At 45.3% G+C, this 20,318-nt stretch overlaps 1 protein-coding gene across 1 annotated transcript in view; it reads right to left on the bottom strand.

Moving 5' to 3' along the window:
• PIGU (phosphatidylinositol glycan anchor biosynthesis class U) overlaps window positions 1-20,318 on the bottom strand; it is a 108,566-nt gene that overhangs the window by 20,091 nt on the left and 68,157 nt on the right. The window contains exons 8-10 of the mRNA XM_003788112.2: window positions 13,957-14,111; window positions 8,310-8,453; window positions 4,870-4,994 (exon numbers count right to left, since the gene is read on the bottom strand). Of these exons, the coding sequence (XP_003788160.1) occupies window positions 4,870-4,994; window positions 8,310-8,453; window positions 13,957-14,111 (424 nt within the window). The remainder of the gene's footprint in view (window positions 1-4,869; window positions 4,995-8,309; window positions 8,454-13,956; window positions 14,112-20,318) is intronic.

The raw sequence follows: 20,318 nt of genomic DNA on the forward strand, positions 1-20,318 counted from the left end.
GCCATCATTGTTGTTTGGCGGGTCCAGGCTGGGGATTTGAACCCGCCACCTTAGGTGTACGTGGCTGGCGCCTTAGCCCATTGAGCTATAGGCGCCGAGCCTTTTGTTTTATTTTGTAATGGAGTCTTGGCTCTGTTGCCCAGACTGTAGTGCAATGGTGTCATGGTAGCTTACAGCAACCTCAAACTCCTGGGCTCACGTGATCCTCCTGCCTCAGCCTCCTGAGCAGCTGGGTCTATAGGCGCCCACCATCACCCACTTAATTTCTAAAAAAACATATTTTGTAGAGACAGGGTCTCCCTATATTGCCAGGCTGGTCCAAATTGCTGGCCTCAAGCAATCCTCCTACCTTGGGCTTCCTAAAGTGCTAGGATTACAGGTAGGACCACCACAACCAGCTAAGAATTATTATTTAAAAATGTTACAGCCTCCGGCTTAGTGGGTAGAGCACCGGTCCCATATACTGAGGGTGGCAGGTTCAGGCCTGGCCCCAGCCAAACTGCAACAAAAAAATGACCAAGTATTGTGGTGGGCTCCCGTGGTCCCAGCTACTTGGAAGGCTGAGGCAAGACAGTGCCTGAGCCCAGAAGTTGGAAGTTGCTGTGAGCTGTTTCATGCCATGGCACTCTACTGAGGGTTACAGAGTGAGACTCTGTCTCTACAAAAAGAAAAAGAAAAGTTATAGTCTCAAGAAAGGAGAACAAATCTTTTTTTTTTTTTTTTTTAGTTTTTAGGTCAGGGCTGGGTTTGAACCCGCCGCCTCTGGCATATGGGGCTCGCACCCTACTCCTTTGAGCAACAGGCGCCGCCCTGGGGAACAGATCTTTTTACCATTTCTTTACGCCAGTGGTTCTCAACCTTCCTAATGCCGAGACCCTTTAATACAGTTCCTGTGGGTCATGACCCACAGGTTGAGAACCTCTGCTCTACTCCAACACCACTATTTACATTTCTCAGTGAGTCTTTCTGATCCCCCAGTAAAGTTATTTTGCTGAAAAGAATACAGACTATTCCTAAAATAAAATGCTTGTGGCCTGACAGCCCAGGTGGCTCTCTAATCTGTGCCTCTAGCTAGAGATAGGGATTTCAGACTGGGTGACAGGAAGGAGACCAAGAGACAAGAAAGACTCGCTTGCAGTGCCTGGGTGCTATCACGAAGGGCAGCAAAAATACATTCTCATGTGCTTAGCCAGCATCCAGTTGGCTTCTGGCCTGTGGTGATCTTTGCAGGAAAGGGGAGCTGCTATTCACTTTTGTTGGCTGACAGGCCAGAGGAATAAAGCTATATGCCAGAGCAGATGGGGCCGGGGACCCAGGGCACAGGACAGCTTGTTCCAGGCACCAGGAGGCGTCAGAGATATCAGAGGTGACCAGAGCTTAACTAAAAGAACAGGTTCACCCTTCACCAGCATTGTAGGTCAGATGGAATCAGGTTCCCCAATCTCTGGTACCACTACTGGCAAATTGGAACTCTTTAGGCAAGTCACTTTCCCTCTGGGCCTCATACATTCAGAAATAAATATGGCTTGAAAAACCCAGTCCCATCCAGAGGCACACAGAGGGGATTTGGAGATTTCAAAGGTCATGGTGATGTCACCTTTCTTAAACTATGTGTAAGGTACATGGGAATTTACTATATCATTAACCTTTATAACTTATATGTATTTTATCACTATTCTTTTGTCTCTACATGACAGTTAATACACACACACACAGCCCTGTGGTAAGTGGCTGTGTCTGCCGTACCACGGCAGACTGGCACCGGGCCTGCCAGCAGGCTGTTCCCTAACACCACAATTGTGCTCCAGTATGACTCATCTTGGCCCCAAGCTCCAGAGAGTCCAGCATCTGGGGCCTACACTCAGGGAGGAGCCATGTTCCTTTTCTCCTCCTCTCCACTGACCAGTTCGGGAAAACAGAGAGGTGAATGTGGGAGCAGGCATGTTACCAATGGCAGCTAGTGTCTAACCTGACTTCCTAACCACATTAAATATATTCAGCCTGGGCTTAAAGACTTCACAAAAGTCTTTTCACCCAGTCATGGGTCCCAAGGACCAGGCCTGAAGATGCTTCTCGCTGAGCACAATGACTCACATTTGTCATGCCCCAAACTCCCAAGCATGAGTATTCCCTGCTGCAGGAGTAAGGAAGAGCTTCAGACGAGCTGCACCTGTAAACTGCTTGCCTAAGCAGCCAGCAACAGCAGCTACAGGATCATCCGGGCTTCTGGAAGTTACATCCTTCTCTGTGCCTCATTGCCCCAGAGGGCACAAAAGAGCTTATTTCAAGTTTTGAAAAATATGTTTATTCTAATAACTCAGACTACCAAGCCTGAAGCTTTGATCATGAAACTATGCAGGTGACCCCCTGCATAGTTATTACTGATGCTATTACCTGCAATGGGATTTATATATATTTCTTCTCAAACTTCTCACCCAAGAAAGATACTCTCCTTATTATCAACTAAGATGAAAAAAATCAAAGGCACAGAAAGGTTAAAGAATGTCCCTGAGACACGTAGGTAGTAATGAGAATACCAGGTTTCAGCCTCAAGTCAGTCTATTTCCAGACTGTTCAGAAGCATGGGGTGAAAGATAAGTCACTGAGGGACAGCCAAGGAAAAAAAAACATTCTAGACTGGGCACAGTGGCTCGCATCTGTAATCTCAGCACTCTGGGAGGCTGAGGTGGGAGGATTACTTGAGCTCAGGAGTTCAAGACCAGCCTGAGTAAGAGTGAGACCCTATCTCCACTAAAAAGAAAAAATTAGCTGGGCATGGTGGCAGGTGCCTATAGTTCCATCTACCCAGGAGGCTGAGGCAGGAGGATCACTTGAACCCAGGAGTTTGAGTTTGCTGTTAAGCTAGGCTGAAGCCCTGGCACATTAGCCTAGGTGACAGAATGAGACTTTATCTCAAAAAACAAAAAGAAAAAAGAGAAAACCATTCTACATCCCCAAGACCCACCCTGTGTAGGGCATACCTTCATGTTTTGGTGGCCTCGTGACTTGTCACTAGCAACTCTGCCTCAGGGCCCCAAGCAGAGTCTGAGCCTGCTGGGCTGGGTAACTCCTGTCTGTGCACTGAGTAGGTCACATGCAGAAGACGCCAATTCCTCCTCCCAGTCAGGCAAGTCTGGTCACTGTCCCACCAGGCTATCACCTGCAGGAGCAGCCCTGGCCCTGTGGCCCACACAGCTGTTTACCTTCACTCAGAGGCCAGCTCTTACAAGTAGGTTTCTTGCCAGCAGCTGGTCAGTTTCACTTCCTGGTTGACACCCAGGGTTCCAAAACAACAACAAAGACTCACTTCCTCTGACTGGTGCATTCCTTGAATTCATTTGTGACACCTTTATATATACCCACAGCAGGCAAGGAAAGTTCAACTGAGCTCCCTTCCAAGCCTTATGAGAGTCAGGTGGTGCTGAGCCACTGATACTGTCTCTTTATAGGGGAGTTTAAAAACCTACTCCACAAACAGTGGCTGAGACTTAAAACACTCAATCCACAAATGATTGTGTCAGGGTCATTCCTGAGTACTGGGGATGTGAGGTATAAATAACGTCTACCCTAAGGGAGTCCTCAAACACCGAAAGGAACCACTCCAGAGAGCTATGAGCCCCACCAGGGGAAGTGCTGGGAGCCTAGGCAGCACAGATAGGTCACCAGTAAACCATCTTCCGAGGAGATGGTTAGAGCTTAAAGGAGTCATCACAGTGGGCAAGAAGTCTCATGCTCATTGGTCTTCCAGAAATTTCTGAGTGCAACACTGGGGAATGATTCAAAGCCCAATGTATAGAGTTTGCTTAGCTACATGTGGTTTCTTAAATTTAAATGAATTTTTTTTTAAGGCAGAGTCTCATTTTGTCATCCTTGGTAGAATGCCTTGGTGTCATAGCTCACAGGAACCTCAAACTCTTGGGCTTTTGCCTCAGCCTCCAAGTAGCTGGGACTACAGGTGCCCACCAAAACACCGAGCTATTTTTTTTTAAATGGGGTTCTCATTGTTGCTCAGGCTGGTCTCGAACTCATGGGCTCAAGCAATCTACCTGTCTGGGCCTCCCAGAGTGCTAGGATTAAAATGAATTTAAATTTAAACGTTAGGTTCTTAGTCACTCAGTGACTACTGTATTGAACTGTGCAGATACAGGACATTTCTATCATCACATAAAGTCCTGTTGGATAGGCCTCTAATCCCAGGCCTTCCACTTACCAGTCACATAACCTGGAAGAAGCAGCTCTACCTTTCTGTACCTCAGACTTCTCATCTGCAAAATGGGTATACTTACCTCAAAGGCTGGAATGCAGACAAAATGAACTAATCAATGGATGCAACATTCTTGGAACCACAAGGCCAAGTACATAGTAAGTGTTCAGTAAATGACAGTTTTCTTTTCTTTCTTTCTTTTTTTTTTTGAGACAGAGTCTCACTATGTCACCCTGGGTAGAGTGCTGTGGTGTCACAGCTCACAGCAACCTGAAACTTTTGGGCTTAAGTGATTCTCTTGCCTCAGCCTCCCAAGTAGCTGGGACTACAGGCACCTGCCACAATGCCTGGCTGTTTTTTGTTGCAGTTGTCATTGTTGTTTAGTTGGCCTGGGCTGGGCTTGAATCTGCTAGCCTCGGTGCATGTGGCCGGGACTGTAACCACTATGCTACAGGCGCTGAGCCAGTGACAGTTGTATTTATCACCATTAGTCTATAGCACCCAGAGCAGGTATTATGCCTCATGCCTCTGCTTCTCTCTTAGTGCTGCTGCTCCTCAGATGTTCAGTACATGCCTATCAATTCCTTTTTCCCTGGCTCCTTCACCCAGGGGCCAGGCTGACAGGAATCTACCAGGAGCAGGTAGGTAGAGGCAGGAGTACTCACATCTGTAGAGATGGTTCCATACAGGAAAGAAGGCCATGTAGAGGGCCACGTCCCCCACCGTCGGGTAGGACTTAAAGATGGAGATGATGGCAATCTGGATGAACATGAAGAAGACGGGGTGCTCCCTGGGGCAGGGCAGGAGAAGACAGACAGATGGAGAGAGATCAGCCAGAGACCAGGCCTACCCCAGAGACTTTTGACCCCATCTTTTGAACCAAAACTACTCCCCAGGGGACTTCAGGCAGGGATTTGCTCTAGTAGCTACAAGGCAGGGCCCAGGCCCCAGCAGTACAGCAGAAAACTGCAGGGAATACCCAGAGGTGGTGAGGAGGGCCCAGCAAACACTAGAAAAGCAGGCCACACAGGCGGTTCCCATCAGTGGCCCCCCCCTGCCTCTCCCAGCTCTGGGCCTTCCCCTAGGAGCAACTGAGGAAGAAAACAAATGAAGTCAGCATTCTTTATTACTGGGCTTAAATGACTGCTTGTCAGGGTAACCAGGAAGCCTCCCTTGCCAGAGGGCCTCTGTAAACTGCCCAGGGTAGGAAGTGCCTCCTTCCTGATACCTTCTTCTTTGACAATATGATCAGTGGGCTCTGCAGACCCTCGGTGTGAGGAGCTCCTTTCCAGAAAGGGAACAGAGAGCTGCACACAGCTTGTCAGTGCTTGACGGCTGGGACAGGAGTTCTTGCAACATAAACTAATGGCAGTTTAAACTATTATTATGAACTAGTAAGTGAGAACGATGGCTACCATGTCCTGAACCCTCACTCCATGCTAAGTTCTGTGCAAGGCCCTTTTCTTGCATCATCTCTTGTGGTCCTGACCATGCCTCAGCCACCCTTAAGGCAGGTGATCCTGTCACCCGTGCTTCACAGATGAGGAAACTGGGCTTTAGAGAAGTTAAGTGAATTGACGAAGTAAGTTAGAAGTAAGGGAGCTGTCTGTCTCCACAGCTCTGACCACCACCTACAGTGTTCTCCTGAGTGCTTAACTCCCTTCTCTACTCTGGTCAAGGGAGGGTGGGGGACAGAGCTCACCTCCAGCACCCCTCCCAGAGGTGACCAAGTGCTAAAGGAAAGCAAACAGGAAGAGGCTGGGCCTAACCTCTCCTCACCTACCTCTAAACAACATGCGCGTGCCTTACTTTTGCAAAGGACATGGACCCCAGCTCACGAAGGTTTTCCTCAGAGGTTAATGACAGTCTTGTCTTGGAGGTCAGAGGTCAGAGTGACTCAATGAGTACAAATTTGAGATGTGGTGACAAATACGTACACACCTCAAACACTGCTACACAGCAAATGCCTCAGAATCTCAGCTTGGCAAAGTCACAGAATCCTGTAGCCTCCAAGGAGTGTCTACCCAGCTCAGTGTGACAATCCAATCACACTGGCTTTGGGTTTTTTAGGTATCTGATAACAACGCAATATATATATTTTTAAAGATAGAACCTCACTTTGATGCCCTCACTAGAGTGCCATTGAGTCACAGCTCAGAGCAACCTCAAATTCTTGGGCTCAACTGATTCTCTTGCCTCAGCCTCCTGAGTAGCTGGGACTACAGGCACCTGCCACAACACCCTCCTATTTTTAGAGACGGGGGTCTTGCTCTTGCTCAGGCTGGTCTCGAACTCATGATCTCAGGCAATCCACCCACCTCAGCCTCCCAGAGTGCTGGATTACAGGCATGAGCCACCACATCCAGCCCAGCTGCAACATTTCCATTAAAAGTTCAGAGACAGGCTCGGCGCCTATAGCTCAACCGGCTAAGGCGCCAGCCACGTACACCTAAGGTGGCGGGTTCGAATCCCCAGCCCGGACCCGCCAAAAACAACAATGACGGCTGCAACCAAAAAATAGCCGGGCGTTGTGGCGGGCGCCTGTGGTCCCAGCTACTTGGGAGGCGGAGGCAGGAGACTCGCTTGAGCCCAGGAGTTGGAGGTTGCTGTGAGCTGTAATGCCACGGCACTCTACCCAGGGGGACAGCTTGAGGCTCTGTCTCAAAAAAAAAAAAAAAGTTCAGAGACAATGCAGTGACAAAAAACATGGACCAGAGCCTTCTGCAACACTGCACAGGAGAGATGGCTCAAAGGGTGGTGTCCCCACAAAGCTGGCACTGGAGGCAAAAACTGCAGGGAACTTTTGCAGTAAGAGTTTAGGTGTAGCCCCCTGTCCAGGAGGACAAAGAACAGTGGGGGGAAGCAGGTACCGTCATACTTTCTGTCCCCACAGCCACAAGGCTCTGGCCTGAGGGAGTGGGAGACCACACAATAGTGGTAGTACTGTCTACCCAGAAGTGAGGTGTGGCCTCCACATGCAGACAGTAAGAGCTGAGGGGGAGCTGGCTGGACAGTAAGGAAAGGTGCCCTGGGCTCCCTCTTCCTCTCAGCTCAATGGCTGGGCCTCACCAGAACACGGGCAGAGAAGGCGGACACACACAACTGGAGAGCTGCCAGAGTTCTGGGCCCTGCCAGGCCATGGATGGAAGGTTTTCTGTCATGCCAGGCCAAAGCTGTGTCATGGGATACATCACTGAGGTTTTACAGAATGGGAACCATGGGCATCCGTGCACAGGCCATGGAGAATGGCAGAACAGAGCAAAGAACTCAAGCTCTTAAAATCTAAATCCAGTGCTCTACCAGGTTCCCTAGACCATCCAGGCATATCTGTACCTGTCTGTGCCTGTTTTCCCTTCTCTAAAGCTAAAATGATAAAACCATTTCCAGAGGCCACTACAAGCTCTCTCTCAGGAGCTTGGAGTGGTGCAGGGGGATAGCATAGACTCTGGAGAGAAACCTGGCTCTGAGTCCCAGCTGCACTGTTTACAAGCTTTGAGCAAACCATTCCACTTCCTCAACTATCTGATGGAAGTGAGGATAAAAATACAGTGCCTACCGTCATGAGTTGCTGAGTTAGTTATGATGACATTTCAGAGAGCCTAGAAAGATGCCTGGGATGGAGCAGACTCAACGTGTGCTAGCTCTCTCACACTGCAGAAGAGAACTCCACAAGCAAATGCTTCGAGGGAACTGATCAAAAGATTAAACAGAGCTGCAGGTGGCCAGCTCCCAAGTCCCCTTGGATGAACTGTCACTGGGCTGCTAATGGAAGATATTCAACCAGATCGACTTTTCCCACAGACACTCACCCTCCACCACAACCCCTGTTCTTGTCCAAAACAGTGAGTGGGCTCAGCAGCAATGAGGGTTTAAGCACCTCCAAGTGAAGCCAGGGGATGCTGGGGCTGCAAAGCACCCTCCCTACACCCTGTATACATCTGTGACTCTATTGCTGGCTATGGCCACTGGCACCCTTAGAAGCTAAGGGCAAGATGACACAAACCTAACAGCAGGTGTCCCCATCTGAAGGGCACCCAAGGCTACAAGGGACATGGGGTCCCTGGGTGCCTCTGGGAACAATGCAGCAGCAGGTCCGACCACTTACTTTAGCTTTATGGCTAAGGGGATGGTGTAGAAGAAGACGTTGATCTGAAACACGCACACAAAGAAGAGGCTGAAGTGCTCAAACATCTCTGCAAAGAAGTACCAGAAAAGACCAATGTTGGGAGTGAGATCTGGAACAGAAAGTCTGGAATTAAGAAAACAAAGGGAGAGAAAAAAGAGCACAACATTAGAAATGGTCTGCTTTGACCTTGATTTCTCCTGAAGACTTTGGTCACTTCTGGGCAACTTCCCATCCCACAGAGACCAGGATGGGAAGGGCTCTCCAGGTTCCCTGGATATAGGTTTCTAACAAAAACAAGGGGCAGAGACACAGAGAACAATACTCCATAATAAACATTAGCTAAGCCAAACAAATCTGAAACAAGGCAGGGATTAATCCTAGAAATCAAGAGACTAGTCTCTCTTTTACTACCCACGACAGTTTAAACTCAGGAGATTAAGGGAAGAATGAGTTTTAAATACACAGTATCTATTACATTTTGGGCATTCCAGAGACCTGCCTTAGAGAAACAAGCTCAAAGATCCTGCTCCTCCCCATTCTTGCTCCACACCACACCCCATAGCAGGAGCCAGAAGACTGAGGCCTGAGAAAGCAGTGAGACTTCTAGGAGATTGAGGAACCATCAGCATGTTTTGGCTAGGATCCCCAGGGTCCCAGACCTCATTTGAGAAATTAGGGTTTAACTGGAAAACTTTTTTTTTTTGAGACGGAGCCTCAAGCTATTCCCCTGGGTAGAGTGCCGTGGCCTCACAGCTCACAGCAACCTCCAACTCCTGGGCTCAAGCGAGTCTCCTGCCTCAGCCTCCCAAGTAGCTGGGACGACAGGCCCCCGCCACAATGCCCGGCCATTTTTTGGTTGCAGCCATCATTGTTGTTTGGCAGGCCCGGGCTGGGGATTCGAACCCGCCACCTTAGGTGTAAGTGGCTGGCGCCTTAGCTGATTGAGCCACAGGCGCCGAGCCAACTGGAAAACTTTTTGTTTGGTTAAATCAGACAAAGACTGGCTGCGATTCTGGCTCTTCTAAAAGTTTACATTTTATGTAAATATACATATATATATGTGTGTGTGTATATGTGTGTGTGTGTGTGTATATTTTGAGACAGAGTCTCACTACGTCACCCTCAGTAGAGTACCCCAGTGTCACAGCTCACAACAACTTCAAACTCTTAGGCTTAAACAATTCTCTTGCCTCAGCCTCCCAAGTAGCTGGGACTACAGGCACCAAGTAGCTGGGACTCCAGGCACCCACCACAACACCTGGCTATTTTTTGTTGCAATTATCTAGATGGCCGGGCTGGAGTTGAACCTGCCAGCCTTGGTGCACTGTAACCACTGTGCTATGGGTGCAGAGCCTACACTGTATTTTTGATTTTTAAAAAATACAAGTCTGGCTGCAGAGGCTCATGTCTATAATCCTAGCACTCTGGGAGGCCAAGGTGGGAGAATCCCTTGAGCTCAGAGTTTGAGGTTGCTGTGAGCTAGGCTGATGCCACAGCACTCTAACCTGGGCAACAGAATGAGACTCTGTCTCAAAAAAAAAAAAAAAATACAAAATGGAAACTGATCTCAATTCACAATTTAAAAAAGACAGTAAATGGGGCATGGAAAAAGAAAGAAAGGCAATAGCTCACAGTCAGATTTCTCTGACAGAGGCTTCCACTTGGGCTAAGTCTTTGCCTCATGCTGCACCTACATTTCCTTTTCTGTGACATAAGGTAAAGAATACAATCTGTGGCCCATCAGAAAGCCAGGAAAAGTTCTTTACCAGGCATCCAAACTCCTATCCAAGGCAGAGCATGAAGAGCTGAAAGTTACCAAGTCGTCGTTATGCTCAGCCAGGATTTAACACAAATAAGCAGCCCAGAATCCCAGATAGGAGTGCTGCCACTCCTGATCTCCCTTCCACCTGGACAGGTTTAAGCGTCTACCACCTGCTGAGCTATGAGCCACTCCAGGTTTGGACAGCAACCAACCCCTCAGAGCCTGGGACACAGGGTGCACTGGGAAATGTTTGCAAAATTCATGAATATACACTTGGACAAGCTTGTAGCATTCAAACCCATGTGGATTTTCTCTGAAGGTTTGACAGGTGGTAGGTGGCTTTATGTTAAAACTATCAGGCTTTGCACTTGTATCTACTTGTATCTCAGTAGCTAGGGCACCAGCCACATACATCAGAGCTGGCAGGTTCAAACCCAGCCCAGGCCTGCCAAACAATGACAACTACAGTCAAAAAATAACCAGGCGATGTAGTGGACACCTGTAGTCCCAGCTCCTTGGGAGGCTGAGGCAAGAGAATCATTTAAGCCCAAGAGTTTGAGGTTGCTGTGAGCTGTGATGCCATTGCACTACTGAGGGCAACATAACTCCCTAGCTCATAGCTCATAGCTGTCTCAAAAAACAAAAACAAAAACTGTGAGAGACCCTCTTACAATAGAGTAGTATATCTATTACTGTTTGGAAATGAACCTAAACCTCCCAGATGGAGGTTGGCAGTTGCTTTGGATGTCCCTAGAGAGTGCTCTAATCCCACCAGATCAAAGGTGTATGGCAGACCAGAGGTTCTCAAAATGTGTTCCCTGGACCACTAGGACCAACCGCATTGGCATCACCTGAAAACTTGAGAAACGCAAATTCCTAGTCTCTGCCCCATAACGACTTAATCAGAACCTCAGGGGTGAGCCCAGTATTTCAACAAGTCTTGCTTGCATATGACTCTAATGCACCTTCAAGCTTAGGGACTACTACTTTTCTTTCTTTCTTTCTTTCTTTCTTTTTTTGTAGAGACAGGTCTCATTTTATTGCCCTCGGTAGAGTGCCATGGCATCACAGCTCACAACAACCTCTAACTCCTGGGCTTAGGCAATTCTCTTGCCTCAGCCTCCCAAGTAGCTGGGACTGCAGGCGCCCACCACAACAACTGGCTATTTTTTTTTTTTTTGCTCCAGTTTGGCTGGGTCCAGGTTTGAACCTGCCACCCTTGGTATATGGGGCCAGCACCCTACCACAAGCACTGCCCTATTTACTTTTCTTGAGACAGAGTCTCACTCTGTTGCCCTGGGTAGAGTGCCCTGATGGCATAGCTCGTAGCAACCTCAAACTCTCTCTTTTTTTTTTTATTTTTCCAGAGAAAGTCTCACTTTGCTGCCCTTGGTAGAGTGCCACGGCATCATAGCTTACACCAACCTCAAACTGCTGGGCTCAAGCAATTCTCTTGCCTCAGCTTCCCAAGTAGCTGAGACTACAGGCACCTGCCACAACACCCAGCTATTTTTAGAGACAGGGTCTCACTCTTGCTTAAGCTGATTTCAAACTCCTGAGCCCAGGCAATCCACCCAACTTAGCCTCCCAGAGTGCTAGGATTACAGGCGTAACAACCTCAAACTCTTGGGGGGCTTGAACGATCCGATCCTCTTGCCTTAGCCTCCTGCGTAGCTGGGACTACAGGTGCCCGTCACAATGCCCAGCTAGTTTTTCTATTTTTAGTAGAGATGGGGGTCTCCTTCTTGCTCAGGCTGGACTTGAACTCCTGGGCTCAAGCAATCCACCCGCCTCAGCCTCCCAGGTTGTTAAGATTATAGGAGTAAGCCACAGCACCTGGCTATATTTTATTTTATTTTTTGCGAGAGTCTCATTCAGTCACCCTGGGTAGAATGCCCTAGCATCATCATAGCTCACAGCAACCTCAAACTCATGGGCTCAAGCTAGCTTCATGTCTCAGCTTCCTTGGTAGCTGGGACTACAGGTGACCCCCACAAAACTCAGTTAATTTTTTTTTCTATTTTTTTTTTTAATTTTGCTTTCAATTTCTTTTCTTTTTTTTTTTTTGTCGAGACAGAGCCTCAAGCTGTCCCCCTGGGTAGAGTGCCGTGGCATTACAGCTCACAGCAACCTCCAACTCCTGGGCTCAAGTGACTCTCCTGCCTCAGCCTCCCAAGTAGCTGGGACCACAGGCGCCCGCCACAACACTCGGCTATTTTTTGGTTGCAGCGTCATTGTTGTTTGGCGGGCCCGGGCTGGGGATTCGAACCTGCCACCTTAGGTGTATGTGGCTGGTGCCTTAGCCGGTTGAGCTACAGGCGCCGAGCCACTTTCAATTTCAACTAGCTTTCACTCACCTTAGTTTGAAGCTGTTTTTTTTTTTTTAATTTTTTTTTTTCCTTTTCTTCCTTTACTGATTCTCTTGCCCTTTGCCTCTCAAGTAGCTGGGATTACAGGCACCCGCCACAACACCTGGCTTTTTTTTTGGTAGAGACAGGGTCTCATTCTAGCTCACTCCAGCTCAGGATGGTCTCAAACCTCTGAGCTCAGGCAATCTATCTCCCTTGGCCTCCCACAGCACTATGACTACAGGCATGAGCCACCATGCCCGGCCTCTTTTTTCTCTTTTAGAAGAGATAGGGTCTCACTCTTGCTTGGGCTGGTCTCAAACTCCTGAGCTCAATCAATCTACTCATATCAGCCTCCCAAAGTCCTGGGATTACAGGCATGAGCTACCGTGCCCAGCCTTCTGGTTTTTTTTTTAAAGTGAGAGCTTCTAATTATATAAATGTATGGGGTACAAAATGATGTTACGATTTATGAATACAATGTGGAATAATTAAATAAATTAGTTAACATTTCCATTACCTCAAATACTTAACATTCTTTGTGATAGAAACATTTAAGATTTACTCACTGGCTCAGCGCCTGTAGCTCAGGGGCTATGGTGCCAGCCACATACACCAGAGCTGGAAGGTTCGAAACCAGCCCAGGCCCACCAAACAACAATGACAACTACAACCAAAAAATAGTCAGGTGCTGTGGCAGGTGCCTGTGCCCCCAGTACACCTCTTGGGAGGCTGAGGCAAGAGAATCGCTTAAGCCCAAGAGTTGGAGGTTGCTATGAGCTGTGACACCACAGCACTCTACTGAGGGTGACATAGTGAGACTCTGTCTCAACAACAACAAAAAAAGATTTACTCACTTAGCAATTTTGAAATATGCAATACTCATTATTCACCATATTTACCATGCTGTGCAAGAGAATTCAAAAAAATTTTAAAAATCACATTCCTCCTGTAGAACTGAGATTTCATGCCCCTTGACTATCTTCCCATTCTCTCAGACCCTAGCAGCTGTAACCACCCTTCCACTCTCAGCTTCTGTGAGTTCAATTGTTTTAGATTCCACATATAAGTGAGAACCCATGTAGTATTGGTCTTTCTTTGCCTGGATACTTCCACTTAGCACAATTCTATCTCCGATTCTATCCATGTTGTTACAAATGTCAGAATTTCCTTTCTGTGGCTGAATAGCGTTCCATTGCATGTATGTGCCAAATTTTCTTTATCCATTCATCTGTTGATAGACACTTAGGCTGACTCCTTAACTTGGCTAGTGTGAATAGTGCCCTGATAAACACGAGAGTGCAGATACATCTTCAACATGCTGATTTCACATCTTTTGGGTAAACATGCAGAAATGGGATTACTGGATCATACGGTCATTCTAATTTTAGTTTTTTGAGGAAGCTTTATCAAGTTTCCCAAAACAACTACACTAATTTACATTACCATCACCAATATAAGGAGGGTTCCTTTTTTCCCACAGTTTCTAGAGTTTTCAAATGAGGTTATTACTTACATGAAGCCATAGACTGCAGGGATGAAATCCCAGGAGCTGAGAAGGAAGAAGGAGAGGCAAACGATTACCACTAGGCTTCCTACATACATCAGGGCATACTCCCAAGAGAAGATCCAGAAGGCTTTGCTCGTCATTTTCATGGGTATATACTGCCGCTAGGAGAGAAGGCAAAATGATACACTTAGCAATGTCATCAATAGAGAGCAGTTATCAGCTTAAATTTAAAGATTCCTCCTGCCAACCCCTGCCATGATGTACAAGTTACAATTTTGCTTTGGTATGTAAAGAAGAAGTATGTTTAAGTGTTAAAAAAAAAAAAAGCGTGACTGTGCATCCTCTGACCTTAGACCTAGTAAAACCACTTCTAGTTATGTATCCCAGAGACATGCTGCGCAAAATACAAATATTCTTTGTACCCCTAATTGGACTATCAAGAAAAAAATCCTTTAATAAAGGAAAAATTAAATAAATTGTGGCATATTGGTATACTATTTATCAGGTTAAATAAATAAGCTGTAATTATATGTGACAACATGGCTAAATTTCAAGAATGTGAGGTTAACTATTAATAGAATAGTGACAAATAATCTATGTAATATGAAAATACTTGACTCGGCACCCATAGCTCAGTGGTTAGGGCGCTGGCCACATATACCAAGGCAGGCTGAACAACAATGACAACGACAACAACAAAAATAGCCAGGCATTTTAGCGGGTGCCTGTAGTCTCAGCTACTTGGGAGACTGAGGCAAGAGAATCGCTTAAACCCAAAAGTTTGAGGTTGCTGTGAGCTGTGATGCCATGGTACTCTACTGAGGGCAACACAGTTAAGACTCTGTCTTAAGGCTCAGCGCCTATAGCTCAACCGGCTAAGGCGCCAGCCATGTACACCTAAGGTGGCGGGTTCGAATCCCCAACCCGGACCCGCCAAACAACAATGACGGCTGCAACCAAAAAATAGCCGGGCGTTGTGGCGGGCGCCTGTGGTCCCAGCTACTTGGGAGGCGGAGGCAAGAGACTCGCTTGAGCCAAGGAGTTGGAGGTTGCTGTGAGCTGTAATGCCACGGCACTCTACCCAGGGGGAAAGCTTGAGACTGTCTCAACAAAAAAAAAAAAAAAAAAAAAAGACTCTGTCTTAAAAAAAAGAAAAGAAAATATTGATTGTAGTGATGGCTGTATAACTCTGTGAATAATCCTAAAAATCACTGCTCACTTTATTTTTTATTTATCTATTTTTGAGATGGAGTCTCACTCCATTGCCCCAGGAAGAGTGAAATGGCATCATCATAGCTCAATGCAACCTCAAATTTCTTGACTCAAGTAATCCTCTTGCCACACTTTCCTGAGTAGCTAGGAATACAGGGTAGTGCCACCACATTGGCATATTTTTTTCCTATTTTGGGTAGAGATGGGGTCTTGCTGTTACTCAGGCTAGTTTTAACTCTTAACCTCAAGTGATCCTTCTGCCTCACATCCCAGAGTGCTAGGATTACAGGTATAAGGTACCATGCCTGCCCTGAATCCTTCACCTCAAACAGGTAAATTGTATGGTATGTAAATTATATCTTGATGAAAAATAAAAACTGTTAGAAAAACAACATAAACACCAGCCTGGGCAATGGTGAGATTTCATCTCCACAAAAAGTTAAAAAATAAAAAATGTGCCAGTCTTAGTAGTGGGTACCTGTAGCTATCAGGGAGGCTGAGGCAAGAGGATCACTTGAGCCCAGAAGTTTGAAGTCGCAGTGAGCTACTTCTCTCATATTTAGAGAAGTGCAAATTAAAAAAATACTAAGATACATTTCTCACGATGAGACTGGCAGAAACTTAAAATGTGATAACAACATTGTTAGCAATATTATGGGAAAACAAGCACTCTTATATTACTATTAAGAATAGAAATTTTGCATAATCCTTCTAGAGGGAAATTTGACAAGACTCAATAAAACTACACATACACAATTACATTTGGACCGAGTAATTCCACTTCTAGACATCTACCATGAAGATATATTTCCAACAATATGAAAATACAGGCCAGTTGTGGTGGCTCACGCCTATAATACCAGCACTCTGGGAGGCAAAGACAGGTGGATTGGTGAGCTCAGGAGCTGGAGACCAGCCTGAGCAAGAGTAATAGCCCGTCTCTATTAAGGATAAAAAAACTGAGGCAAGAGGATGGCTTGAGCCCAAGAGTCTGAGGTTGCTGTGAGGTATGATAATGCCATGGCACTCTACCCAGGACAACAGCATGAGACTATCTCAAAAAAAAAAAAAATACACGTATATAGGGGTACTCATTAAAGCATTATTTATAATTGCAAAATATTGGAAACAATCTAAATTCTCACACATAGCAGAGAGTTTGACTAGTACAGTAAGTCCAAACAATGAAGTACTATGCAGCTGTGAAAAAGAGTGAGGAAGCACTTTATGTATGGATAAAGTAATTTCCAGGAAGTAATAAGACAAAAGAGGGTATGTCTGTTCATTGGTATAAAAAGAATACAGAAAGAATAAGCCAGAAACTAAAGAGAAGGGCAGTGCCTGTGGCTCAGTAGGTAGAGCACCGGCCCCATATACCAAGGGTGGCAGGTTCAAACCCGGTCCTGGCCAAACTACAACAAAAAAATAGCGGGGCATTCTAGTGGGCACCTGTAGTCCCAGCTGCTCAGGAGGCTGAGGCAAGAGAATCACCTAAGCCCAGGAGTTGGAGGTTCCTGTGAGCCGTGATACCACAGCACTCTACAGAGGGCGATAAAGTGAGACTATCTCTAAAACAGAAAGAAAGACACTAAAGACAATACTGTTGGCCCTCTATCCACGGGTTCCACATCCACAGATTCAACCAACCGTGGATGGAAAATATTCAGGAAAAAAACTGCATCTATACTGAACATACACAGACCTTTATCTTATCATTATGCCTTGAACGATGCAATCTAACAATTATTCACAAAATATCCACATTCTTTTAGGTATTAAAGTAATTTAGAGATAACTTCATCAAGCATGCAGGAAGATAGACATAGGTTATATGCAAATACTACTCCATTTTATATCAAGAACTTGAACTTTCTTTGATTTTAGTATCTGTGAGATTCTGGCACCAATTCCCATAGACACTGACAGGTAACTGCAGTTACCTAGGGAAAGAGGGAAAGGATGAGAAAGAAGAGAAGAAGAGAACAGGTATGAGGACAGAGGAATACTCCTCTGAATATGTCTTTCTGTAGTATAGCTGACTCTTAGAAACACAGTAGTATTTCACATGCCCTTCATATACTCCCCAAAACAAACAAAATCAACCAAGATCTGGGGATAATCCAAAATGAATACAAACACTACCAAGTGAACCTAACTATATTATACACTATTGGCATAACCACACTGAAAGGCCACATGGGAGAAGAAAAGAACCTAAGTAACTTGAAAACCAGCAACATAACAGGATGCTATAAAGCTGAAGACAAAAACCACTATCTATAAATGTTATAAGCAAGTCACTAAATGTATTTCTTTTTTGAGGCAGAGTCTCACTATGTCGTTCTCAGTAGAGTACTGTGGCAACACAGCTCACAGCAACCTCAAACTCTTGGGCTTAAGTGATTCTCTTGCCTCAGCCTCCCAAGGAGCTGGGACTACAGGCACTCGCCACAACATCCAGCTATTGTTTGGTTGCAGTTGTCATTGTTGTTTGACAGGCCAGGGTTGGATTTGAACCTGCCACCTCTGGTGTAAGTGGCTGGCACCCTAAGCCACTGAGCTACAGACGCTGAGCCAATAATGTATTTCTTTTCTAAAATTTTCTTTGCTAGATGGCACCTATAGCTCAGTGGGTAGGGCACTGGCCACATACACCAAGACTCACAGGTTCGAGCCTGGCTGGGGCCAGCTAAACAACAATGACAATTGCAACAAAAAAATAGCAGGGCATTATGGCAGGTGCCTGTAGTCCCAGCTACTTGGGAGGCTGAGGCAAGAGAGACTTAAGTCCAGGAGTTGGAGGTTGCTGTATACGATGCCACAATACTCTACCGAGGGCAACGTAATGAGACTCTGTCTCAAAAAAAAAAAAAGGGACTAAAATCAGAGGTATCTGTATAAGTAGATAGGAAGATAAAGAAATACAGATGTGTGTTAGTGTGCGGGAAGTATATATACAGTATTTCATAGTTCTGTCTGCTCAGGGAGCCTACAAGTAATGATTCTCTAGAACAATAAATACACCTGACACTCAGACCTTTTCTTTTCTTTCTTTTTTTTTTTTTTTAGCACATACACTCCTCTGCGTTATGACACTCAGATCTTGATTTTCAAATATTTTGCAATGAAATAAAGCAAGTGCCTTTGGAGAAGTAGTTGACTTCAGAGGTAGGGCAGGGAAAATCCAAGATGAGCCTAGAACATTTTGTGGTACTAGAAAGAAAGAAAATGCTCAAAAATACATGGGAGCTTATCAAAAGAACACAGGAAGCAACCTAAATGAGCTTCTAATAGTAAAAGCCGGAAAAGTTTAAACAACAAAGTAATGTCTGTAGCAGATACATATTTTTTGAGGTGAAATTCACAGAACCTATATTTAACCATATTCAATTACAAAATTTAGCATCTCATCTTTTTGTTGTTGTTGTTTTGAGGCTGAGTCTCATTCTGTCACCCAGGATAGAGTGCCATGGCTTTAGCCTAGCTCACAGCAACCTCCATTCCTTGACTCAAGCAATCCTCCTGCCTTAGACTCCCAAGTAGCTAGGACTATCGGCAAGTACCATCATGCCCAGCTAATTTTTCTATTTTTAGTAGAGATGGGGTCTTGTTCTTGCTCAGGCTGGTCTCAAAACTCCTGACCTCAAACCATCCTCCCGCTTCAGCCTCCCAGAGTGCTAGCAATACAGGTGAGATCACACCTGGCCCAATTCAGCATCTTGCTGTTTTTCAAGCTGATCTTGAACTCCTGGCCTCTCGCATTCCTCTCACCTTGTGTTCCCAAAGTGCTAGGATTACAGGCATGAGCCACTGTGACCAACCTCACAATTTTCATAAAGGGTGTGTTTTCTTTTTATTGTGGAGTTTAAAAGTTCTTTATACATTCTGGATATTATCCCTTATCAAATGCATTATTTGCCAATATTTTCTCCTATTCCGTGGTGTATCTTCTCATTTTCTTGCTGATATCGTCTGAAATACAAAAGTTTTTAATTTTCAGTCCAATTTACCCACCTTTTTCATTTTTGTTGCTCACACTATTGGTATCAAATCTTAAGAAAGTACTGTCATTTACCCCTATGTTTTTTCCTCAAATAGCTTTAGCTCTTATGTTTCAGTTGCTCATCCATTTTGCATTAATTTTTATATGTAGAGTGAGGTAGAAATCCAACTTCATTCTTTTGCATCTGGTTATCTAATTGTCTGAGAATGATTTTTTTGTTTGTTTTTTGAGACAGAGTCTCACTCTGTTGCCAGGCTAGAGTGCTGTGGCATTACAGCTCACAACCACCTCAAACTCCTGGGCTCAAGTGATTCTCTTGCCTTAGCCTCCCAAGTAACTGGGACTACAGGCACCTGCCACAGCACCCAACTAGTTTTCTTATTTTTCTATTTCAAGACCTATTTGTTGAGGAGACTATTCTTTTCTCCTTGAATGATCTTGGCACCCTTGTCAAAAATTAGGCGGCCATAGTAATGGGTTTTAACCTACAGAACAAAATTCACATTTATGAAACCATACCAGTGAAAATAAGTAACTTAATAAATAAACTAGGGAGAAGGGATGACTGCTCTTTCTCATGTTAGAATTCCAATTAATAAATGTAGAAAGAAGATGGGAAGCAGAGAATCACCATTGGGTAATTATTGTAGACAAGATCTACTAATGAATGCTAAAATTAGTGGATAAAAATTTGAGGAGAAACAGATTTGCATAATCTTCAAGTATCTTCCCTAAAATACTAACTACAAAAGAAAAGATAAAAACTTCACAGTGGAGAAACTTGGCAGACAGCAACTTCACCTAGTCATCAAGCGAACATCACCACTGGTAAAACATGGTGACATCACAAACCCTTCAGTATGGTACACTGAGGACACAATATGCATATTTGCCAAAAATGCATAAATTCAGCTCAATCACAAGAAAACGTATGATAATCTAAAGTGAGGTGCATTTGACAATAATGACTCCAAAGTCATGAATGATAAGACAAGACTGAGCAAGTGTCTCAGACTAGAGGAGACGAAGGAAATGCAATGATGAAATGCAATGTGGGGGCAGGAACAGGGTATCCTGGCACAAAACAACTGCCTTAGTAGAAAAATGCAAAATTCTAGTAAGGTCTGTTGTTTCGTTAATAACATTGCATAAA

The sequence above is a fragment of the Otolemur garnettii genome, unplaced genomic scaffold (assembly GCF_000181295.1).
Source record: "Otolemur garnettii isolate 467f Iridium unplaced genomic scaffold, OtoGar3 scaffold00025, whole genome shotgun sequence".
NCBI lineage: Eukaryota > Metazoa > Chordata > Mammalia > Primates > Galagidae > Otolemur > Otolemur garnettii.